The sequence below is a fragment of the Somniosus microcephalus genome, chromosome 4, assembly GCF_052327205.1.
Source record: "Somniosus microcephalus isolate GS21.2 chromosome 4, FLI_Smic_1.0, whole genome shotgun sequence".
Lineage (NCBI taxonomy): Eukaryota > Metazoa > Chordata > Chondrichthyes > Squaliformes > Somniosidae > Somniosus > Somniosus microcephalus.
The window spans coordinates 9,911,288-9,937,291 of NC_140990.1; the positions used below are offsets into that span (position 1 = coordinate 9,911,288).

General features: G+C 49.8%; 2 protein-coding genes across 2 annotated transcripts in view; one reads left to right on the forward strand and one right to left on the reverse strand.

Moving 5' to 3' along the window:
• LOC147118264 (uncharacterized) overlaps positions 1-26,004 on the forward strand; it is a 202,759-nt gene that overhangs the window by 160,174 nt on the left and 16,581 nt on the right. The gene's annotated exons all lie outside the window — the stretch shown is intronic.
• Positions 1,367-22,860, reverse strand: LOC147118268 (uncharacterized). Its single transcript, XM_085984358.1, has 3 exons — positions 22,780-22,860; positions 22,589-22,678; positions 1,367-2,681 (listed from the first exon to the last, which is right to left on the reverse strand). Exon 3 carries the CDS (start codon positions 2,571-2,573, stop codon positions 1,536-1,538), a length of 1,038 nt encoding a protein of 345 aa, XP_085840484.1. The 5' UTR covers positions 2,574-2,681; positions 22,589-22,678; positions 22,780-22,860; the 3' UTR covers positions 1,367-1,535.

A 26,004-nucleotide genomic window follows, 5' to 3' on the forward strand; every position in this document is an offset into this window, starting at 1 on the left:
CCTTCCTGTTTTTGCCACCAAAGTGGATAACCTCACATTTATCCACATTATAGTGCATTTGCCATGTTTCTGCCCAATCACCCAACCTGTCCAAATCGTACTGGAGTTTCCCTACATCCTCCTCGCAGCTTACCCTCCCACCCAGCTTTGTGTCGTCTGCAAATTTGGAGATATTTCACTGTAGATCAGTGTGAGGTGGTGTGTTAATGAATTTCACTGTAGATCAGTGTGAGGTGGTGTGTTAATGAATTTCACTATAGATCAGTGTGAGGTGGTGTGTTTTGGTGGGAAGAATAAGGAAGCCACACACTACTCGGACAAGGGGGTGAAATTGGGTTGCTTTCTGCCTCCCGCGATATTCAGCGGGAGGTTAGCCGCGGCGGTCGCTGGTAGCACCCCGCAGCACTACACCGCCGGCAATGACGTCATCGCCATGCGCAGCACCCCGGCTGCAACCTTGGGTATGCGACCCCTGACTTATCGCCGGACGATATGTCCGACAGGGTCAGGGGTCATTCCTGCAGCCGTGGCGACGCCACTTAAAGGGCAGGTGTCGGGCGGCAACTTTTTATTTTGGCCGACTGCCAGCAGCTGCCCCCTTCCCCTTTCTTCTTCGGGGTGTCGGCCGCGATCGCTCAGCCCGGCGCTCCTCTTGATCCGACACCCCACTCCCTGGTGTTCCAGCAGGGCCCCGGTGTGCGCAGTGCTAGGCCCCTCCCCTTTAATCAGGGAGGGAGGTCTGCTATGACCCGGTGCTATGTGCCGACGGGCGTGGTGCTGTTACACGAAGCGCCGTAAAATTCACTGGTAGCGCCTCAAGGAGGGGAGCGCTTCCAGTAGCACCCCGCCTCCTGCCTGGGGTGCTACCACTGAATTTAATGTGCAGGGGCGCTAACATTTTCGGGGCGCTAAAATTAGCCCCAACGACGTTAGCGACCCAATGGGGGCATCACCGAATTTTCCCCGAGTCTAAAAGGGCTGGAGGAGCAGAGGGATCCAGGGATACAGATACACAAATCACTAAAAGTAGCGACACAGGTTAATAAGGCCATTAAACTAAAAGCACTGGGCTACATTCGTAAAGGAGCCTCCTGTTCCGTGCCTAGGAGCTCTGAACCATGGCAAAGAGTGGCTGGGACACATTTCTCACACGCCTCGAGATTAACCCTCATGGGGACTTTGCTGTCAGTGAAGAGAGATGAGAAAGACCAAAGTGCCGTTTGCCCCTCTCAGTGTGGCCCTGAAGGACTGTGTCCAGGCTGGAGTCCTGTTCCCACCGTACGATCCTCCCCCAGTTTGTCCTTTCTGAGCTCCAGCCAGGTGACGCTAAACACTCAGGTGGGAAAGACAAAAATCTACAGCAATGTGTTTAAAGCAAAGCTGATTTATTTGACACCTATCCAGAATATTAAACTCCAGCCCAGTTACAGGAGTTATTAACATCAGCAGAAACAAACCCCAACTATCAGAATGAACATGGTTCAGTCCTGGATGTGATTAACAGCAGCAAAAACAATAGAATCCAACCCCTGCATTCACACGTGAACTCGCTGGTGTCTCAGCAGGTGGGATGAGCGAGTGAATCCCTTCCCACACACGGAGCAGGTGAACGGCTTCTCCACAGTGTGAACACTTTGATGGTATGTCAGTTCCCCGGAACTTTTATAGCATTTCCCACAGTCCAAGCATTTAAATGGTCTCTCATCAGAGTGAATTCGCTGGTGTCTTAGCAGGTGGGATGAGCGAGTGAATCCCTTTCCACACACGGAGCAGGTGAACGGCCTCTCCCCAGTGTGAGCTCGCTGGTGTCTCAGCAGGTCGGATGATTGAGTGAATCCCTTCCCACACACGGAGCAGGTGAACGTCCTCTCCCCAGTGTGAGTGCGCTGGTGTACAGTGAGCTCAGATGATCGCCTGAACCCAGTCCCGCAGTGAGAGCACCTGAACGGCCTCTCCACAGTGTGAACATTTTGATGGTATGTCAGATCCCAGTAAGTTTTATAGCACTTCCCACAGTCCGAGCATTTAAATGGTCTCTCATCAGTGTGAACTCGCTGGTGATTCAGCAGGCTGGATGACTCGGTGAATCCCTTCCCACACACAGGGCAGGTGAACGGCCTCTCCCCAGTGTGAACTCGCTGGTGTGTCAGCAGTTTGGATGACAGAGTGAATCCCTTCCCACACACAGGGCAGGTGAACGGCCTCTCCCCAGTGTGAACTCGCTGGTGTGTCAGCAGGTGAGATGAATTAGTGAATCCCTTTCCACACTCCGAGCAGGTGAACGGCCTCTCCCCGGTGTGAACACGCTGGTGTCTCAGTAGGTGAGATGAATTAGTGAATCCCTTCCCACACTCAGAGCAGGTGAACGGCCTCTCCCCGGTGTGAACACGCTGGTGTGTCTGAAGGTCAGATGACTCAGTGAATCCCTTCCCACACTCAAAGCAGGTGAACGGCCTCTCCCCAGTGTGAATACGCTTGTGTCTCGATAGGCCAGAAGATCGGCTGAAGCCTCGTCCACACACAGAACACGTGTACGGTTTCTCCCCGCTGTGAATGGTGCTTTTTGCTTCCATGTTCAGAGGCTGGTGATATTCAGATCCGATGAGTTGAGTGACTCTGTCAGATCTTGATGTGATGTTTGGTCTGAGCTTACCGTCTGTAAATCTTCCCCTTCCAGTGCCCTGTAAAATTAATTTAAAACAGGGAGCATGAGAGACAACCCACAAGAAAACAAAGGCAGGTTGTGAAATTGAGTTCAATGAATCTGGTCAATTGTGGGGCCGGCACTAGAAAAAGTGACCATGAAAGCTGCCGGATTGTCGTAAAAACCCAACTGGTTCACTGATGTCCTTCAGGGAAGGGAATCCACCACCTGGTCTGGGCCTACACAAGACTCTGGCCTCTATGGGAGGGGAGAGAGAGAGAGAGAGGTGGGAGTGGGAGGGGGCGAAGGAAAGGAACTTTATACATCTGCAACTCGACCAGAACTTTGATAGAACCTCCAAAACCCGCAACCTCCACCTAGAAGGACAAGGGCAGCTGTTGCATGGGAGCACCATCACATCCAAGTTCCCCTCCAAGTCACACATCATCCTGACTCAGATATATTCATTGTTGCTGGGTCATAATCCTGGAACTCCTTACCGAACAACTTTGTGGGAATACCTTCACCACACAGACTGCAGTAGTTCAAGAAGGTGACTCACCACCCCCTTCTCAACGGGCAACTGGGGATTGGCAATATTTGCTGCTCTTGCGAGCTACGCCCACATCCCAAGAATGAATTAAAACAAATCTGTAGATGTAAACTGGATTAAAAGCCTCTACAGAAATACTTGTTCCTAAAACAATACTCTTTTACATTGTACGGACAGTGTCTGTGTAACAACCTGATCTCCCCTAGAATCCACCTCCCTTGACAGTCTCACATTGGAAATTGTTGGGTCCTCCTGGGCTCAGGAGTACTGGGGGTTAAACCCAGCAGCTTCTCCTCCATCTCAAACTGAAGCATAGAAACATACAAACATAGAAGATAGGAGCAGGAGTAGGCCATTCGGCCCCTCTAGCCTGCTCCGCCATGCAATGCGATCATGGCTGATCATCAAAATTCAGTACCCGGGCCCTGCTTTCTCCCCATACCCCTTGATCCCTTTAGCCTTAAGAAATGTATCCAACTCCTTCTTGACTATATTTAATATGTTGGCCTCTACTGCCTTCTGTGGTAGAGAATTCCACAGGTTCATCACTCTTTGGGTGAAGAAATTCCTCCTCATTTCTGTCCTAAATGGCCTACCCCTTATCCTTAGAATGTGACCCCTGGTTCTGGACTCCCTGACCATCGGGAACATCCTTCCTGCATCTAGTCTGTCCAGTCCTGTCAGAATTTTATAAGTTTCAATGAGATCCCCTCTCATTCTTCTAAACTCCAGCGAGTACAAGCCCAATCGTCCCAATCTCTCCTCATACGTCATTCCTGCCATCCCAGGTATCAGCCTGGTGAATCTTCGCTGAACTCCTTCCACGGCAAGAACATCCTTCCTCAGATAAGGCGACCAAAACCACACACAGTACTCAAGATGTGGTCTTACCAAGGCCCTGTACAACTGCAGCAAGACATCCTTGTTCCTGTACTCAAACCCTCTCACTATGAAGGCCAACATACCATTTGCCTTCTTAACCACCTACTGCACCTGCATGCTTACCTTCAGCGACAGGTGCACAAGGACACCCAGGTCTCGTTGCACTTCCCCTTCTCCCAATCTAATGCCATTCAGATAATAACCTGCCTTCCTGTTTTGGCCACCAATGTGGATAACCTCACATTTATCCACGTTATATTGCATCTGCCATGCTTCTGCCCAATCACCCAACCTGTCCAAATCATCCTGTAGTTTCTCAGCATCCTCCTCACAGCACACACGCCCACCCAGCTTTGTGTCGTCTGCAAATTTGGAGATATTACATCTAGTTCACTTGTCTAGATCATAAATATATATTGTGAATAGCTGGGGTCCAAGGACCGATCCCTGCGGTACCCCACTAGTCACTGCCTGCCACTCGGAAAAAGACCCATTTATTCCAACTCTTTGCTTTCTGTCTGCCAACCAGTTCTCTATCCAAGTCAATACCTTGCCCCCAATCCCATGTGCTTTAACTTTACACGCTAATCTCTTATGCGTGACCTTATCGAAAGCCTTCTGAAAGTCCAAATACACAACATCCACTGGTTCTCCCTTATCTATTTTACTAGTTACATCCTCAACAATGAAGCAACAAAAAGACCTACACAGGCGGCCAGGGACCTACCTTCCGTCAGCCTGAAATAAAACTCTTCCCAACAGCCGCTGACTAATGGCGGCCGCAGCACCCACAATCCCCCGTGCCCCAGAAACCGCTCTATCCAATGCGCTGATTTCCCCGCTGAGAGTGCGCATGCTCCCCGGGGCCGCGGGCCATTCTGGGAGCCTGGCTCCTGTCCTTTTCCCGATTCGGACTCGGTGGAACCAGCTGAAGAAACCGGGAAGCGGCGGCTCAGATGGGGGAGGCGCTGCACTCTGGGTTTCCTGGTGCCTGGGCCCTGGCCGCACGTCCGCCGGGCCCAGCCGCTCTGATTCTGATTGAGTTTTTGATGAGGTAACAGATGGGGTTGATGAGGGCAATGCGGTTAACGTGGTGTACATTTATTTCCAAAAGGCGTTCGACAAGTGCCACATAATAGGCTTCACACAACACCAGGTTATAGTCCAACAGCTTTATTTGAAATCACAAGCTTTCGGAGCGCTGCTCCTTCGTCAGGTGAAGTGGAGAGATGCATAAAGACACAGCTTATATAGTCAGAGAATAATGTCAGATGTTTACAGGTAATCTTTCTAACTGCCATTTATCACACCTCGGCAGAGAGATAATCACAGCAATCAAAGGTGTAAATGGTGTCCAAACAGGTCAGTCAGGAAAACATTACATCAAAGAGCAATGAGGTGGGGTCACAAGGGGTCAAATGATGCAGATGCTGGGGTCTGTATGAAAAACAAAAAAAGACAAAAAACATTTTTTTTGCTGGAAATCACAGCAGGTCCGGCCGCATCTGAGTGGGGGAGGGGGGGTTGGTCTCCTCTGGGCATGCGCGGTTGTTGCCCTTGGTGACCGGGAGGAGTCGCTGTGCTGGACTCGGTCCAAACCGCCGCTCCCTGTGCGCATGCGCGGACTATCGTCTGTCAATCAACCATCAGCCAGAAGCGGTCACTGGTGAGACCAGTGAAGAAAGAAAGACTTGCATTTCTATAGCGCCTTTCACCACCACCGGACGACCCAAAGTGCTTCACAGCCAATGAAGTACTTTTGCAGTGTAGTCACTGTTGTAATGTAAGAAATGCGGCAGTCAAATAGCGCACAGCAAGCTCCCACAAACAGCAATGTGATAATGACCAGATTATCTTTTTGTTAACTCTGTTTCTCTCTCTACGGATGTTGCCTGGCCTGCTGAGAGTTTCCAGCATTTCCTGTTATTTCAGATTTCCAGCATCCGCAGTATTTTGCTATTATCCTTTTGTTACATTGATTGAGGGATAAACATTGGCTCGGACACCGGGGATATTTCCCCTGCTCTTTCCCACATTACAACAGTGACTACACCTCAAAAGTACTTCATTGGCTGTAAAGCACTTCAATACGTCTGCTGGTCATGAAAGCACTATATGAAGGCAGAGGCCCGACCAGTTCGGGGGAGAGCAGCAGCGGAGGAGGTGAGCCCAGTATTAGAACCGGCGCCAAGGCAGAGGCCCGACCAGTTCGGGGGAGAGCAGCAGCGGAGGAGGTGAGCCCGGTATAAAAACCGGCGCCAAGGCAGAGGCCCGACCAGTTCGGGGGAGAGCAGCAGCGGAGGAGGTGAGCCCGGTATAAAAACCGGCGCCAAGGCAGAGGCCCGACCAGTTCGGGGGAGAGCAGCAGCGGAGGAGGTGAGCCCGGTATAAAAACCGGCGCCAAGGCAGAGGCCTACCAAATCAACAGCAGAGGAGAGAGGTAAAAAGTAATCAGTGTGTGACCTCACCAGGGAGCAGGTAAGTGATTGGTTGGTGAGTAGTTCTCTCTTTTCAATACAAGCTTGACTTCTGTGGTGTTAAATTTCTAGGGTCTCTGGTGTAGTGGGGACAGTTGGTAAATAAAGCGCCCTAGAGTATACCTGTAACTGGGGTATTGAATAAATTTTTAAATTAATTAAAGGAGTAAGTCATGGGAGGAGAGCTCAGACCCGTGTTCTGCTCCTCTTGCTCCATGTGGGAAATCAGGGACGCTGCCAGTGTCCCTGACGACCATGTGTGCGGGAAATGCATCCAGCTGCAGCTACTTGCAGACCGCATTGCGGTGCTCGAGCTGCAGGTGGATGAATTTTGGAGCATGCGCGATGCTGAGAGGCTCGTGGATAGCACGTTTAGCGAGTTGTTCACGCCTCAGGGCAGGGCAGCACAGGGGGTGACCATCAGGCGGAGCAACAAAGGCAGGCAGGTAGTGCAGGGAACCCCTGCGGGCATCCCCCTTTCAAACAAGTATACCGCTTTGGATACTGTTGAGGGGGATGACTCACCAGGGGAAGGCAGCAGCAGCCAACTTCCTGGCACTGGGGGTGCTCCTGCTGCCCAGGAAGGGGGGAAAAAGAGTGGGAGAGCAATAGTGGTAGGGGATTCTATAGTAAGGGGAACAGATAGGCGTTTCTGTGGCCGTAGACGTGAATCCAGGATGGTTTGTTGCCTCCCTGGTGCCAGGGTCAAGGATGTCACTGAGCGGCTGCAGGGCATTCTGGAGGGGGAGGGTGAACAGCCAATGGTCGTGGTCCACATTGGTACCAACGACATAGGTAAAAAGAGGGATGAGGTCCTGCATCAAGAATTTAGGGAGCTAGGTAACAGATTAAAGAGCAGGACTTCAAAGGTTGTAATCTCTGGATTACTCCCAGTGCCACGTGCTAGTAAGTATAGGAATGGGAGGATAGAGCAGATGAATGCGTGGCTAAAGAGTTGGTGTAGGGGGGAGGGTTTTACTTTCCTGGATCACTGGGCCTGCTTCTGGGAAAGGTGGGACTTGTACAAGTCGGACGGGTTGCACCTGAACCAGAGCGGGACAAATATCCTTGCGGGGAGGTTTGCTAGCACTGTTGGGGGGGGTTTAAACTAACTTGGCAGGGGGATGGGATACAGAGGGGAGCTGAAATAGGGGGGGATGTGCTGCCAATTATAGAGAAAAAAACAAGTCAGCTTGGTAGACAGGGCAAATATATAAGGGCAAGGCTGGATGGCATCTATTTTAATGCAAGGAGTCTTGCAAATAAGGTGGATGAACTGAAGGTGTTGATAAACACATGGGAGTATGATATTGTTGCTATCACGGAGACATGGTTGAGGGAAGGGCAAGACTGGCAGCTCAATATTCCGGGGTACAGAATCTTCAGGCGAGACAGAGGGGGAGGTATAAGAGGAGGGGGTGTCGCAATATTAATTAAGGAGTCAATTACTGCAGTAAGGAGGGATGATATATTAGCAGGGTCCTCTAATGAGGCCATATGGGTGGAGCTTAAAAACAAAAAGGGGGCAAGCACTTTGCTGGGAGTGTACTATAGGCCTCCAAACAGTCAGGGGGAGATAGAGGAACAGATATGTAGGCAAATCTCAGAGAAATGTGCAAATAATAGGGTAATAATAATGGGGGATTTCAAATTCCCCAATATTAACTGGGATAGTCAGAGTGTGAAAGGCTCAGAGGGTGTAGAATTCTTAAAGTGCATCCAGGAGAGCTTTTTGAGCCAGCATGTAGAAAGTCCTACAAGAGAGGGGGCGGTACTGGACCTAATTCTAGGGAATGTGGCCGGCCAAGTGGAAAAAGTGCTAGTAGGCGAGCACTTTGGTGATAGTGACCATAATATGGTAAGATTTAAGGTGGCCATGGAAAAGGACAGGGATGGGCCGGAAATAAAGGTTCTAAATTGGGGGAAGGCCGATTTTAATAGGATAAGGCAGGATCTGGCCAAAATGGACTGGGATCAGCTACTTGTAGGAAAATCCGCATCGGAGCAATGGGAGGCTTTCAGAAGCGAGATTGAGATCATACAATGGCAACATGTTCCCGTAAAGGTCAAGGGTGGTTCCAAAAACCACAGGGAACCTTGGATGTCAGGGGATATACGAGAATGGATTAGGAAAAAAAGGAGGGCTTTTGGTAGATACAAAAGGCTAAAGACGGAGGAAGCCCTAGAGGAGTACAAAAAGTGCAGGGGGATACTTAAAAAAGAAATTAGGAGATCAAGGAGGGGCCATGAAATAACACTGGCAAGCAAAATAAAGGAAAATCCGAAGATGTTTTATAAGTATATTAAGGGTAAGAGGATAACTAGGGAAAAAATAGGGCCCATTAGGGACAAAAGTGGCAATCTGTGTGTGGAGCCGGAAGATGTAGGAGGGGTTCTAAATGAATTTTTTGCATCTGTTTTCACTATGGAGAAGGACGATGTAGACATAGAAATAGGGCGGGGGGACTGTGATATGCTCGAACATATTAACATCGAGAGGGAGGAGGTATTGGCGGTTTTAGCTGGCCTAAAAATGGATAAATCCCCAGGCCCGGATGAAATGTATCCCAGGCTGCTGTGTGAGGCAAAGGAGGAGATTGCGGGGGCTCTAACACATATATTCAGGACCTCTCTGGCCACAGGGGATGTGCCAGAGGACTGGAGAACCGCTAATGTAGTACCATTATTCAAGAAGGGTAGTAGGGAAAAACCGGGGAACTACAGGCCAGTGAGCCTAACATCAGTGGTAGGAAAATTATTGGAAAAAATCCTGAGGGACAAAATTTGTCTCCACTTGGAGAGGCAAGGATTAATCAGGGATAGTCAACATGGCTTTGTCAAGGGAAGATCATGTCTGACTAATTTGATTGAATTTTTTGAGGGGGTGACTAGGTGTGTGGATGAGGGTAACGCAGTGGATGTGGTATACATGGATTTCAGTAAGGCCTTCGATAAAGTCCCGCACAGGAGACTGGTCAAGAAGGTAAGAGCCCATGGAATCCAGGGTGCCTTGGCACATTGGATACAAAACTGGCTTAGTGGCAGAAGGCAGAGGGTGATGGTCGAAGGTTGTTTTTGTGACTGGAAGCCTGTGGCCAGTGGGGTACCACAGGGATCGGTGCTGGGTCCCTTGCTGTTTGTGGTCTACATTAATGACTTGGATATGAATGTAAAGGGTATGATCAGTAAGTTCGCGGATGATACAAAAATTGGTAGGGTGGTAAATAGCGAGGAGGGTAGCCTCAGTCTGCAGGACGATATAGATGGGTTGGTCAGATGGGCGGAACAGTGGCAAATGGAATTTAACCCGGAAAAGTGCGAGGTGATGCACTTTGGGGGGACTAACAAGGCAAAGGAATACACAATGAATGGAAAGACCCTAGGCAAGACGGAGGGTCAGAGGGATCTGGGTGTGCAAGTACACAGATCCCTGAAGGCGGCGGAACAGGTGGATAAGGTGGTAAAAAAGGCATATGGGATACTTGCCTTCATTAGCCGAGGCATTGAATATAAGAGCAAGGAGGTTATGATGGAGCTGTATAAAACACTGGTTAGGCCACAGCTGGAATATTGTGTGCAGTTCTGGTCGCCACACTACAGGAAGGATGTGATCGCGTTAGAGAGGGTGCAGAGGAGGTTCACCAGGATGTTACCAGGGCTGGAGCGCTTCAGCTATGAAGAGAGACTGGGCAGGTTGGGTTTGTTTTCCTTGGAGCTGAGGAGGCTGAGGGGGGACATGATTGAGGTGTACAAAATTATGAGGGGCATAGATAGGATGGATGCTGAGGAGCTTTTTCCCTTAGTAGAGGGGTCAATAACTAGGGGGCATAGATTCAAGGTAAAGGGCAGGAGGTTTAGAGGGGATTTGAGAAAGAACTTTTTCACCCAGAGGGTGGTTGGAGTCTGGAACTCACTGCCTGAAAGGGTTGTGGAGGCAGAAACCCTCACAACATTTAAGAAGCATTTGGATGTGCACTTGAAATGCCATAGCATACAAGGCTACAGGCCAAATGCTGGAATATGGGATTAGATTAGACAGGGCTTGATGGCCGGCGCGGGCACGATGGGCCGAAGGGCCTCTATCCGTGCTGTATTACTCTATGACTCTATAAATGCAAGTCTTTCTTTCTCAAAATAGTGCCATGGGATCTTTTACATCCACCTGAGAGAGCAGACAGGGCCTCAGTTTAATGTCTCATCCGAAAGACGTCACCTCTGACAGTGCCTCAGTACTGCACTGGAGTGTCAGCCTGAATTTTTGTGCTCAAGTCTCTGGAGTGGGACTTGAACCCACAACCTTATGCCTCAGAGGCAAGAGTGCTACCATAGAGTCATAGATTTATACAGCACAGAAAGGGGCCCTTCGGCCCATCGTGCCTGCGCCGGCCATCAAGCCCTGTCTATTCTAATCCCATTTTCCAGCACTTGGTCCGTAGCCTTGTATGCTATGGCATTTCAAGTGCTCATCTAAATGCTTCTTGAATGTTGTGAGGGTTCCTGCCTCTATCACCCTTTCAGGCAGTGAGTTCCAGATTCTAACCACCTTCTGGGGGAAAAAAGGTTTTCCTCAAATCCCCTCTAAACCTCCTGCCCCTTACCTTGAAACTAATGGTTATTGACCCCTCTACTAAGGGGAAAAGTTCCTTTCTATCTACCCTATCTATGCCCCTCAAAACTTTGTACACCTCAATCAGGTTCCCCCTAAGCCTTCTCTGCTCTAAGGAAAAGAACCCCAGCCTGTCCAGTCTCTCTTCATAGCTGAAGCGCTCCAGCCCAGGTAACATCCTGGTGAATCTCCTCTGCACCCTCTCCAATGCAATCACATCCTTCCTATAGTGTGGCGACCAGAACTGCACACAGTACTCCAGCTGTGGCCTAACTAGCGTTTTGTACAGCTCCATCATAACCTCCCTGCTCTTGCCTTCATTAGCCGAGGCATAGAATATTAGTATCCCATATGCCTTCTTAACCACCTTATCTAGCTGTCCTGCTGCCCTCAGGGATCTATGTACATGCACACCAAGGTCCCTCTGATCCTCTGTCCTTCCTAGGGTTCTACCATTCATTGTGTATTCCCTTGTTAGTCCTCCCAAAATGCATCACCTCACACTTTTCAGGGTTAAATTCCATTTGCCACTGTGCTGCCCATCTAACCAACCCATCTATATTCTCCTGCAGCCTGAGGCTTCCCTCCTCGCTATTTACCACTCCACCAATTTTTGTGTCATCTGCGAACTTACTGATCATACCTCCTACATTCATATCTAAATCATTAATGTACACTACAAGCAGCAAAGGACCCAGCACCGATCCCTGCGGTACACCACTGGACACAGGCTTCCAGTCACAAAAACAACCTTCGACCATCACCCTCTGCCTCCTGCCACTAAGCCAATTTTGGATCCAATGTGCCAAATTGCCCTGGATCCCATGGGCTCTTACCTTCTTGACCAGTCTCCCATGTGGGACTTTGTCCAAAGTCTTACTGAAGTCCATGTAGACTACATCAACTGGACTGCCCTCATCCATACACCTAGTCACCCCATCGAAAAATTCAATCAAATTGGTTAGACATGATCTCCCCCTGACAAAGCCATGCTGACTATCTTTGATTAATCCTTGCCTCTCCAAGTGGAGACTAATTCTGTCCCTCAGAATTTTTTCCAATAATTTCCCTACCACTGATGTTAGGCTCACTGGCTTGTAATTCTCTGGTTTATCCCTACTACCCTTCTTGAATAATGGTACTACGTTAGCTGTTCTCCAGTCCTCTGGCACCTCCCCTGTGGCCAGAGAGGTTCTGAAAATTTGTGTCAGAGCCCCTGCAATCTCCTCCCTTGCCTCACACAGCAGGCTGGGATACATCTCGTCTGGGCCTGGGGGTTTATCCACTTATCAGCCCGCTAAAACCACTAGTACCTCCTCCCTCTCAATACTAATTTGTTCAAGTATATCACAATCCCCGTGCCTGATTTCTATGCCTGCATCGTCCTTCTCCATAGTGAACACAGATGCAAAATATTAAGTTAAAACCTCACCTACATCTTCTGGCTCTGCACACAGATTGCCACTTTGGTCCCTAATGGGCTCTACTCTTTCCCTGGTTATCCTCTTGCCCTTAATATACTAATAAAACATCGTGGGATTTTCCTTTATTTTGCCTGCCAGTGTTTTTTCATGCCCCCTCTTCGTTCTCCTAATTTCTTTTTTAAGTACCCCCCTGCACTTTCTATACTCCTCTAGGGCTTCCACTGTTTTTAGTCCTTTCTATCTGCCAAAAGCCTCCCTTTTTTCCCCTAATCCATTCTTGTATATCCCTGGGCTTGTTGGTCCCACCCTTGACCTTTACGGGAACATGCTGGCGTTGTACTCTCTCTATTTCCTTTCTGAAAGACTCCCACTGCTCTGATGTGGATTTTCCTACAAGTAGCTGATCCCAGTCCACTTTGGCCAGATCCTGCCTTATCATATTAAATCGGCCTTCCCCCAATTTAGAACATTTATTTCCGGTCCATCTTTTATCCTTTTCTGTAACTACTTTAAATCTCACCGAATTATGGTCACTGTCACCAAAATGCTCTCCTACTAACTTTTCTACCACTTGCCCTGCTACATTCCCTCGAATTAGGTCCAGTACTGCCCCCTCTCTTGTAGGACTTTCTACATGTTGGTTGAAAAAGCTCTCCTGGATGCACTTTAAGAATTCCACACCCTCTAAGCCTTTCACACTCTGACTATCCCAGTTAATATTGGGGAAGTTGAAATCCCCAACAATTATTATCCTATTATTTCTACACTTCTCTGAGATTAGCCTACATATCTGTTCCTCTATCTCCCCCTTACTGTTTGGGGGCCTATTGTACGCTCCCAGCAAAGTGCTTGCCCCCTTTTTGTTTTTAAGTTCTACCCATATGGCCTCATTAGAGGAACCTGCTAAGGTATCATCCCTTCTTACAGCAGAAATTGACTCCTTGATTAATATTACTCACCTGATTTTTGGTCAACTCTTGGAGTATTCACGTTTAATAAATCTCCGGGAGAAGGAGTCGCTTCACTTGTACTGGTTACATAAGAACATAAGAAATAGGAGCAGGAGTAGGCCAATCGGCCCCTCGAGCCTGCTCCGCCATTCAATAAGATCATGGCTGATCTGATCCTAACCTCAAATCTACTTTCACTCTCCATCCCACCCGAACCCATGTGATCTCCCGGGAGAGGCAAAAAACCAGTTAAAAAACCCAATGACCAATTTGGGAGAAAAAATCTGGGAAATTCCTCTCCGACCCATCTAGGCGATTGAAACTCGTCCAGGAGATCACTCTGTCCCTGTATTTCCTGCAGTACTTACCTTCTGTAAGAGGTGATCTCCACCCCAGCCAGGAACAGGCCCAATTTACTCTTGAAGGACTCCTAGCTGGCAGCCTGTTCCCGAGGTCTCCACTAATCCCTGTGAATAGAACCATCTCCTGAAATCTAACACAGAATTAGAACACAAGAAGTAGGAGCAGGACAAGGCTACACAGCCCCTGGGCCAGCTTCGCCACCCACAGGGCCATGACCGATCCGAACCTAGCCTCATGTCTGATTTCCTGCCCGCTCCCCGTAACCCCTAATTCCCTTTACTTCTAGGAAACTGTCTAATTCTGTTTTAAATTTATTTAATGATGTAGCTTCCACAGCTCTCTGGGGCAGCAAATTCCACAGACCTACCACGCTCTGAGTGAAGAAGTTTCTCCTCATCTCAGAGTTCCTGGGGCCTGATCACCTTCCCCACGAGCAGGGCCTTGACCCTGACTTTATTCACTTGTACTGGTTCCTGGGGCCTGATCACCTTCCCCAGGAGCAGGGCCTTGACCCTGACTTTATTCACTTGTACTGGTTCCTGGGGCCTGATCACCTTCTCCAGGAGCAGGGCCTCGACCCTGACTTTATTCACTTGTACTGGTTCCTGGGGCCTGATCACCTTCCCCAGGAGCAGGGCCTTGATTCTGGGGGTGTATTATTGCACCGCTTGGTTTACTTGAGAAGAGCCCCATCAGGGCGAGCGCGGGAGGGGCGGGGGGGTGCGAGCGCGGGAGGGGCGGGGGGGGCGAGCGCGGGAGGGGCGGGGGGGGCGAGCGCGGGAGGGGCGAGCGCGGGAGCGGCGGGGGGGGCGAGCGCGGGAGGGGCGGGGGGGCGAGCGCGGGAGGGGCGGGGGGGGCGAGCGCGGGAGGGGCGGGGGGGCGAGCGCGGGAGGGGCGGGGGGGGCGAGCGCGGGAGGGGCGGGGGGGCGAGCGCGGGAGGGGCGGGGGGCGAGCGCGGGAGGCGAGCGCGGGAGGGGCGGGGGGGCGAGCGCGGGAGGGGCGGGGGGGCGAGCGCGGGAGGGGCGGGGGGGCGAGCGCGGGAGGGGCGGGGGGGGCGAGCGCGGGAGGGGCGGGGGGGCGAGCGCGGGAGGGGCGGGGGGGCGAGCGCGGGAGGGGCGGGGGGGCGAGCGCGGGAGGGGCGGGGGGGCGAGCGCGGGAGGGGCGGGGGGGCGAGCGCGGGAGGGGCGGGGGGGCGAGCGCGGGAGGGGCGGGGGGGCGAGCGCGGGAGGGGCGGGGGGGCGAGCGCGGGAGGGGCGGGGGGGCGAGCGCGGGAGGGGCGGGGGGGGCGAGCGCGGGAGGGGCGGGGGGGCGAGCGCGGGAGGGGCGGGGGGGCGAGCGCGGGAGGGGCGGGGGGGGCGAGCGCGGGAGGGGCGGGGGGGCGAGCGCGGGAGGGGCGAGCGCGGGGGGGCGAGAGCGGGAGGGGCGAGCGCGGGGGGGGCGAGCGCGGGAGGGTCGGGGGGTGAGTGCGGGAGGGTCCATCTCCAGGACCAGTGTGTATCTGAGTCAAACATAAGAACATAAGAAATAGGAGCAGGAGTCGGCCAATCTGCCCCTCGAGCCTGCTCCGCCATTCAATAAGATCATGGCTGATCTGATCCTAACCTCAAATCTACTTCCACTCTCCATCCCACCCGAACCCATGTGATCTCCCGGGAGAGGCGAAAAACCAGATAAAAAACCCAATGGCCAATTTGGGAGAAAAAAATCTGGGAAATTCCTCTCCGACCCATCTAGGCGATCGAAACTCATCCAGGAGATCACTCTGTCCCTGTATTTCCTGCAGTACTTACCTTCTGTAAAAGGTGATCTCCACCCCAGCCAGGAACAGGCCCAATTTACTCTTGAAGGACTCCTAGTTGGCAGCCTGTTCCCGAGGTCTCCACTAATCCCTGTGAATAGAACCATCTCCTGAAATCTAACACAGAATTAGAATACAAGTGGGAGCAGGACCAGGCTACACGGCCCCTGGGCCTGCTCCACTACCCACAGGGCCATGACCGATCCAAACCTAGCCTCATGTCTGATATCCTGCCCGCTCCCCGTAACCCCTAATTACCTTTACTTCTAGGAAACCGTCTATTTCTGTTTTAAATTTATTTAATGATGTAGCTTCCACAGCTCTTTGGGGCAACAAATTCCACAGACCTACCACCCTCTGAGTGAAGAAGATTCTCCTCATCTCAGTTTTGAAAGAGCAGCCCCTTATTCAAAGATTATGCCCCCTAGTTCTAGTTTCACCCATCATTGGGAACATCCTCACCGCATCCACCCGATCCAACCCCTTCACAATCTTATATGTTTCGATAAGATCGCCTCTCATTCTTCTGAACTCCAATGAGTAGAGTCCCAATCTACTCAACCTCTCCTCATATGTCAACCCCCTCATCCCCGGGATTAACCGAGTGAACCTTCTTTGTACTGCCTCGAGAGCAAGTATGTCTTTTCTTAAGTATGGATACCAAAACTGTATGCAGCATTCCAGGTGTGGTCTCACCAATACCTTGTACAACTGCAGCAATACCTCCCTGTTTTTATATTCCATCCCCCTAGCAATAAAAGCCAAGATTCCATTGGCCTTCTTGATCACCTGCTGCACCTGCATACTAACTTTTTGTGTTTCGTGCACCAGGACCCCCAGATCCCTTTGTACTGCAGTACTTTCCAGTTTCTTGCCATTAAGGTAATAACTTGCTCTCTGATTTTTCCTGCCAAAGTGCATAACCTCACACTTTCCAGTATTATATTCCATCTGCCAAATCTCTGCCCACTTACTTAGCCTGTCTATGTCCCTTTGCAGGTTTATGTCCTCCTCACTCACTGCTTTCCCTCCCATCTTTGTATCATCTGCAAACTTGGATATGTTACACTCGGTCCCCTCCTCCAAATCGTTAATATAGATTGTAAAGAGTTGGGGTCCCAGCACTGACCCCTGCGGAACACCACCAGTTACTGATCGCCAGTCTGAGAATGAACCATTTATCCCAATTCTCTGCTTTCTGTTAGATAGCCAATCCTCCACCCATGCCAGAATATTACCCCCAATCCCATGATTTTTTATCTTGAGCAATAATCTTTTGTGTGGCACCTTGTCAAATGCCTTTTGGAAGTCTAAATACACTACATCCACTGGTTCCCATATATCCACCCTATACGTTACTTCCTCAAAGAACTCAAGCAAATTTGTCAAACATGACTTCCCCTTCATAAAACCATGCTGACTTTGTCCTATTAAATTATGTTTATCCAACTGTCCCGTTACTGTCTCCTTAATAATGGACTCCAACATTTTACCAACCACAAATGTTAGGCTAACTGGTCTATAGCTTCCAGCCTTCTGCCTACTACCCTTTTTAAATAAGGGTTTTACATTAGCAGTTTTCCAATCTGCCGGGACCTTTGCTGAGTCCAGGGAGTTTTGGAAAATTATTACAAATGCATCCACAATCCCTACTGCCACTTCCCTCAAGACCCTAGGATGTAAGCCATCAGGTCCAGGGGAGGGGCAGTACTGCGGGAGCACCGCACTGTCGGGGGAAGCAATGCTGTGGGAGAGCCGCATTGTCGGAGGGGCAGTAATGAAGGAGCGCTGCAGTGTCGGAGGTGCCGTCTGACGGATGAGACGTTAATCCGAGGCCCCCGTCTGCTCCCTCAGGTGGACGTAAAAGATCCCGTGGTGCTATTTCGAAGATGTTATCCCCGGTGTTTTGATCCCAATATTTATCCCTCAATCAAAATGACGAAAAAACAGATTATCTGGCCTTTTTCACATTGCTGTTTGTGGGAGCTTGCTGTGCGCAAATTGGCTGCCGCGTTTCCCACATTACAACAGTGACTACACTTCAAAAGTACTTCATTGGCTGTAAAGCACTTTGGGACGTCCGGTGGTTAAGAAGGCAAATGGTATGTTGGCCTTCATTACAAGAGGATTTGAGTACAGGAGTAAAGAAGTCTTACTCCAATTATATCTTCTTCTTAGGCACTCCCTCGGAACTGAGGATGACTTGCTTACACATTAAAAATGAGTTCTCAGGTGACTGATAAGTTCACACAGGTGGGGCAGACGGTAGTTGAAGGAGCGGGTGGGTGGGGTGCTTGGGTTGACGTGCGCTCCTTGCGCTTGGCTTCCGCTTGCCCCGGCAAAGAGACTCGAGGTGTTCGGCGCCTTCTCGGATGCTTCTTCTCCACTTTGTGCCGTCTTGGGCCAGGGATTCCCAGGTGTTGGTGGGGATATTGCACCTTTTCAAGGAGGCTTTGAGGGTGTCTTTGAAGCATTTCCTCTGTCCACCTGGGGCTCTCTTGCCTTGCCGGAGCTCCGAGTAGAGCGCTTGTTTTGGGAGTCCCGTATCGGGCATGCAGACAATGTGACCCGTCCATCGGAGCTGATCGAGCGTGGTCAAAGCTTTGATGCTGGGGATGTTGGCCTGAGCGAGAACACTGACATTGGTGCGTCTATCCTGCCAATGGATTTGCAGGATCTTGCGGAGGCAGCGTTGGTGGTACCTCTCCAGTGCACCTCAAAGCACTGGAGAGGTACCACCAACGCTGCCTCCAATTATTTAGGGCTTTGGTGAGACCACACCTGGAGTACTGTATACAATTTTGGTCTCCTTACCTAAGGAAGGATATACTTGCCATAGAGGGAGTGCAACGAAGGTTCACGAGATTGATTCCTGGGATGGTGGGACTGTCGTATGGGAAGAGATTGAGTAAACTAGACCTGTATTCTCTTGAATTCAGAAGAATGAGAGGGGATCTCATTGAAGCATACAAAATTATACCTTAATTTGGGCTAACCAAATTAGTAACAATATTGTGGAGGAGGAATTCCTGGAGTGTTTACGGGATGGTTTCCTGGACCAATATGTCGAGGAACCAACCAGAGATCAGGCCATCTTAGACTGGGTATTATGTAACGAGAAAGGATTAATTAACAGTCTTGTTGTACGAGGCCCCTTGGGTCAGATCGATCATAATATGATAATTCTCCATCTTAATGAAGAATTCTAAGTTGTTGAATCAGAGACTAGATACTGAATTTAAATAAAGGAAACTACGATGGTCTGAGGCGCGAGTTGGGTAGGATTGCTTGGGGAATGTCACTCAAAGGGTTGACGGTGGATAGGCAATGGCAAACATTCAAAGACCGCATGGATGAACTACAGAATTTGTTCATCCCAGTTTGGCATAAAAATAAAACAAAAAAGGTGACTCAACTGTGGCTAACTAGGGTAATTAGGGATAGCATAAGATCCAAGGAGAGGACATATAAATTGGCCAGAAAAAGCAGTAATCCAATGGATTGGGAGCAGTTTAGGATTCAACAAAGGAGAACAAAGCGATTAATTAAGAAAGGGAAAATAGAATACGAGAGTAAGCTTGCAGAGAACATAAAAACTGACTGTAAAAGCTTTTATAGATATGTGAAGAGAAAAAGATTGGTGAAGTCAAGCGTAGGTCCCTTGCAGTCAGAATCAGTGGAATTTATAATGGGGAACAAAGAAATGGCTGACCAACTAAATACATATTTTGGTTCTGTCTTGTGGACTGGACAGACTAGATGCAGGGAGGTTGTTCCCGATGGTCGGGGAGTCCAGAACACAAATAACCTCCCAGAGATGCTGGTGAAAATAGGGTCTGATGAAAGGGAGGAACTGAAAGAAATCAGTATTTGTAGGGAAATGGTGTTAGGGAAATTGATGGGATTGAAGGCCGATAAATCCCCAGGGCCTGATAATCTACATCCTAGGGTACTTAAGGAAGTGGCCGTAGAAATAGTAGATGCATTGCTGATCATCTTCCAACATTCGATGGAATCTGGAACAGTACCCATGGATTGGAGGGTAGCTAATGTTACCCCACTATTCAAAAAAGGTGGTAGAGAGAAAACGGGGAATTACAGACCGGTAAGCCTGACATCGGTAGTGGGGAAAATGCTAGAGTCCATTATAAAAGATGTAATAGCAGAGCACTTGGAAAACAGTGACAGGATCGGACAAAGTCAACATAGATTCACAAAAGGTAAATCGTGCTTGACTAATCCAATGGAATTTTTTGAGGATGTAACTGGTAAAATAGATAAGGGAGAACCAGTGGATGTGGTGTATCTGGACTTTCAGAAGGCCCTCGATAAGGTCCTGCATGAGAGATTAGCGTGTAAAGTTAAGGCACATGGGATTAGGGGCAAGGTATTGACTTGGATAGAGAACTGGTTGGCAGACAGAAAGCAAAGAGTTGGAATAAACGGGTCCCTTTACGAGTGGCAGGCAGTGACTAGTGGGGTACCGTAGGGACCGGTCCTTGGACCCCAGCTATTCACAATATATATTAATGATCTAGACAAGGGAACTAGATGTAATATCTCCAAATTTGCAGATGACACAAAGCTGGGTGGGCGTGTGCGCTGTGAGGAGGATGTCGAGAAACTCCAGGATGATTTGGACAGGTTGGGTGATTGGGCAGAAGCATGGCAGATGCAATATAATAATGTGGATAAATGTGAGGTTGTCCACTTCGGTGGCAAAAACAGGAAGGCAGATTATTATCTAAATGGCAATAGATCGGGAGAAGGGGAAGTGTAACGAGACCTGGGTGTCCTTGTGCACCAGTCGCTGAAGGTGAGCATGCAATTGCAGCAGGCGGTTAAGAAGGCAAATAGTATGTTGGCCTTCATAGCGAGAGGGTTTGAGTACAGGAACAAGGATGTCTTGCTGCAGTTGTGCAGGGCCTTGGTGAGACCACATCTTGAGTATTGTGTGCAGTTTTGGTTGCCTTATCTGAGGAAGGATGTTTTGCCATGGAAGGAGTTCAGCGAAGATTCACCAGGCTGATACCTGGGATGGCAGGAATGACGTATGAGGAGAGATTGGGTCGATTGGGCTTGTACTCGCTGGAGTTTAGAAGAATGAGAGGGGATCTCATTGAAACTTATAAAATTCTGGCAGGACTGGACAGACTAGATGCAGGGAGGTTGTTCCCGATGGTCGGGGAGTCCAGAACCAGGGGTCACAGTCTAAGGATAAGGGGTAGGCCTTTTAGGACAGAAATGAGAAGGCAGGGACAGGGTACTGAACTTGGATGATCAGCACTGATTGCATTGAATGGCGGAGCAGGCTCAAGGGGCCGAATGGCCTACTCCTGCTCCTATCTTCTATGTTTCTATCTCTTATGCGGGACCTTATCGAAAGCCTTTTGAAAGTCCAAATAAAACAAATCCACTGGTTCTCCCTTATCTATTTTACCAGTTACATCCTCAAAAAATTCCAGCAGATTAGTCAAGCACGATTTACCTTTTGTAAATCCATGTTGACTTTGTCCGATCCGGTCACTGTTTTCCAAGTGCTCTGCTATTACATCTAGCATTTTCCCCACTACCGATGTCAGGCTTACCGGTGTATAATTTCCCGTTTTCTCTCTGCCACCTTTTTTGAACAGTGGGGTAACACTAGCTACCCACCAATTCATGGGTACTGTTCCAGAGTCCATAGAATTTTGGAAGATGACCAGCAATGCATCTACTATTTCTAGGGCCACTTCCTTAAGTACCCTAGGATGTAGATTATCTTCTATGTTTCTATGTATTCAATCTTTCCTTGTAGCTGAAATTCTCTAGTCCTGGCAACATCACTGGCATCTACCCGGCAATGTGGAAAATTGCCCAAGTATGTCCTGTCCACAAAAAGCAGGACAAATCCGACCCAGCCAATTACCGTCCCATCAGTCTACTCTCAATCATCAGCAAAGTGATGGAAGGTGTCGTCGACAGTGCTATCAAGCCGCACTTACTCAGCAATAACCTGCTAACTGACGCCCAGTTTGGGTTCCGCCAGGGCCACTCAGCTCCTGACCTCATTACAGCCTTGGTCCAAACATTCAAGCATAACCTCCCTGCTCTTACATGATACAGAGAAAGAGAGAGGCACTGACGTATGAGGAGAGATTGGGTCGATTGGGCTTATACTCGCTGGAGTTTAGAAGAATGAGAGGGGATCTCATTGAAACTTATAAAATTCTAACAGGACTAGACAGACTAGATGCAGGAAGGATGTTCCCGATGGCGGGGGAGTCCAGAAGCAGGGGTCACAGTCTAAGGATAAGGGGTAAGCCATTTAGGACAGAGATGAGGAGGAATTTCTTCCCCCAGAGAGTGGTGAACCTGTGGAATTCTCTACCACAGAAGGCAGTGGAAGCCAATTCATTAAATATATTCAAGAAGGAGTTGGATATATTTCTTAAGACTAAAGGGATCAAGGGATATGGGGAGGAGGCAGGGACCGGGTACTGAATTTGGATGATCAGCCATGATCTCATTAAATGGCGGAGCAGGCTCGAGGGGCCAAATGGCCTACTCCTGCTCCTATCTTCTATGTTTCTATGTATTCAATCTTTCCTTGTAGCTGCAATTCTCTAGTCCTGGCAACATCCTCGTAAATCTCCCGTCTCGAGCACACAGTCACATCTTTCCTGCAATGGGGACGACGAGAACTGCACGCAGTGGCCTAACTGGTGTTTATGTACAGTTCAAGCAGAACCTCCCTGCTCTTACATGATACAGAGAGAGGCGCTGCCCCTTTAAATACCCAGGGGGCACCCATTCCCCTTTAAATGGCCAAGCAATTGTTTTTGTTGAAAAGGGGCCGCAGTCCCCTTTGACTCACCCCTACCCCCCCTCTCACCCACCACAAATACTCACAAGAGAGAGAGAGAGGAGGAAGAATGCTGGTCTTTGTCCCTTTAAAAGTGGCTGCCCACCAAAATGTTCACAGCACCAGGGCTCGTTGTTCTGGATAAAAGTCAAAAAGAGAAAAGGTTCACTTATTTTTAAATGAATGCAGTTGATGAATAGCCTTACAATAAAGGTAATGCAAAGGAATAAACACTCACAAGCTGGGGTTTTTTCCACCCCCTCCTCCCCTTCCCTTTAACAGCTCCTGCAGACAATGAAAGCAGGAAAGCGGCCTTCAGCCCACCGAGGTCACGCCCCCCTCCCTCCCGCGCCACCAGTGGTTGGAGGACCGTCAGCCCGCCCGGTCCTCCCAGCGTTTTCCGCGCTCCTGATTGGCGGGCGCCTCGCATCAATCACCCCCCTCCGATTACGCGCTGACGCCAGCACGCAACGACCAGGGGTCGGTTGGATCGGCGCACGCCACCGCAAGGTAAAAAAAAGACACCCCACACAAATGAGGAAAAACAATAATAATAATAATCGCACTTTAGAGGGGAGGAGGTTGGGGGAATTAATGAGTGTTTTCAATTTGTTTCGCAAATAAAATATTTGAAAAGCTTCCCAACGGTGCGAGGCGGGCTGCGCATGCGCTGCAGCCAACCTTTGACTCCCCCACGTGGGCCCGGGGGCCGGACACGCCCACTTGCCTTCCCCTGCACCAATCACAGCGCGGGCAGGCGCTTCTATCAATCGTCACCTGTCAATCACCCTCCCTTCCCCCTCGTGGTGTCGATTGACAGCGGTGTCAGCCAATGAGGTGCAGGAAGGGGCGGGACCAGGGCCAGGACTGACAGCAAGCCTGAACTAACTCAATTAAATACCTGCATGCAGCCAAAAAAAACTTTTATTTAGTCAGCCAAAAAACAGCAAAACAAATAAGGTTTGCTGAGTCAGCAGAGTCTATTTTAGAAACATAGAAGATAGGAGCAGGATAGCAAAATACTGCAGATGTTGGAAATCCGAAATAACAACAGAAAATGCTGGAAAAACTCAGCAGGTCAGGCAACATCCGTGGAGAGAAATTTGAGTTGACATTTCGGGTTGGACCCTTCTTCAAAACTGAAAAGAAAAGAAACTAGATCGGAGGCAGGGCTGCGATCGGACAAAAGAATAAAAGAAACAAAAGAAGTAAAAGAGATTAGAAGCTAGACGAGATAGTAATAGGCTGGGATTAGGTGTAAAGTGTACTGGCAGGGCAAGAGATAGCTGCCAGGTGTGAGAGAGAAACAAAAGGGAGGGGGGGGGGGAAAGGAGTGGAACAATTACAAGAGAAAATGAAATGGGGGCCGAGCTTATGATCTGAAATTGTTGAACTCGATATTGAGTCCGGAAGGCTGCAGACTGCCTAACTGAACTAACTCAATTAAATACCTGCATGCAGCCCGCTTCTCCCTCCTTCCCAAGATCCACAAACAGGACTGCCCTGGTAGACCCATCGTTTCAGCCTGTTCTTGCCCTACAGAACTTATCTCTTCCTATCTTGACTCTATCTTTTCTCCCCTTGTCCAGTCTCTTCCCACCTACATCCGCGACTCTTCGGACGCCCTCTGCCACTTTAACAGTTTCCAGTTTCCTGGCCCCAACCGCTTCCTTTTCACCATGGACATACAATCCCTCTACACCGCCATCCCCCACCCGGATGGCCTGAGGGCGCTCCGCTTCTTCCTTGAACAGAGGCCCGACCAGTCCCCATCCACCACGACCCTCCTCCGCCTGGCTGAACTTGTTCTCACATTGAACAACTTCTCCTTTAACTCCACTCATTTCCTCCAAATCAAAGGTGTTGCATGGGTCCTAGCTATGCCTGCCTTTTCGTGGGCTATGTGGAACAATCTTTGTTCCAGTCCTACTCGGGTCCCCTCCCTCACCTCTTTTTCCGATACATTGATGACTGTATCGGTGCCGTTTCCTGCTCTCGCCCCGAACTTGACAATTACTTTCACTTTGCCTCCAATTTCCACCCTTCCCTCACCTTCACATGGTCCATCTCGGACTCTTCCCTTCCCTTCCTCGACTTCTCCGTCTCCATCTCTGGGGATAGGTTATCGACCAATATTTACTACAAGCCCACTGACTCCCACAGCTACCTGGACTACACTTCCTCCCACCCCGCTTCCTGTAAGGACTCTATTCCATTCTCCCAGTTTCTCCGCCTCCGCCGTATCTGCTCCGATGACGCCACCTTCCACACCAGTGCTTCAGACATGTCTTCCTTTTTCCGCAACCGAGGATTCCCCTCTACTGTGGTTGACACTGCCCTCGACCGTGTCAGTTCTATCTCCCGTACTTCTGCCCTCACCCCTGCCCCTCCCTCCCGGAACCACGATAGGGTTCCCCTTGTCCTCACCTTTCACCCCACCAGCCTCCACATTCAACGGATCATCCTCCGGCATTTCCGCTACCTCCAAAGTGATCCCACCACCAAACGTATCTTCCCCTCCCCTCCCAGCATTCCACAGGGACCGCTCCCTCCGAGACACCCTAGTCCACTCCTCTATCACCCCAAACAGCCCTTCCTCTTCGCCTGGCACCCTTCCCGTGCAAGCAGAGGAGATGTAGCACCTGCCCCTATACCTCCCCCCTTCCCACTGTCCAGGGCCCCAAACACCCCTTCCAGGTGAAACAGCGATTTACTTGTACTTCTCGCAATCTAGTATACTGTATTCGCTGCTCACGATGCGGTCTCCTCTACATTGGGGAGACCAAACGCAGATTGGGTGACCGCTTTGCGGAACACCTCCGTTCAGTCCGTAAGGGTGACCCCGAGCTTCCGGTCGCCTGTCATTTTAATTCACCGCTCCATTCCCACTCGGACCTCACCGTCCTTGGCCTCTTGTATTGTTCCACGGAAGCTCAACGTAAACTCGAGGAACAGCACCTCATCTTCCGATTAGGCAGTCTGCAGCCTTCCTGGCTGCCATTTCTCTGTGCGGTAGTCCCAGGCCAAAACTGGTTGACCTATCTTAAATATCGAGTTCAACAATTTCAGATCATAAGCTCGGCCCCCATTTCATTTTCTCTTGTAATTGTTCCACTCCTTTCCCCCCCCCCCTTTCCTTTTGTTTCTCTCACACCTGGCAGCTATCTCTTGCCCTGCCAGTACACTTTACACCTAATCCCAGCCTATTACTATCTCGTCTAGCTTCTAATCTCTTTTACTTCTTTTGTTTCTTTTATTCTTTTGTCCGATCGCAGCCCTGCCTCCGATCTAGTTTCTTTTCTTTTCAGTTTTGAAGAAGGGTCCAACCTGAAACGTCAACTCAAATTTCTCTCCACGGATGTTGCCTGACCTGCTGAGTTTTTCCAGCATTTTCTGTTGTTAGGTAGGAGCAGGAGTCGGCCATTCGGCCCCTCGAGCCTGTTCCGCCATTCAATGAGATCAT

What these genes read in the sequence shown, in the direction of transcription:
- LOC147118268 (XM_085984358.1), bottom strand. Translation starts at nt 2,573, where the DNA reads ATGGAAGCAAAAAGCACCATTCACAGCGGGGAGAAACCGTACACGTGT.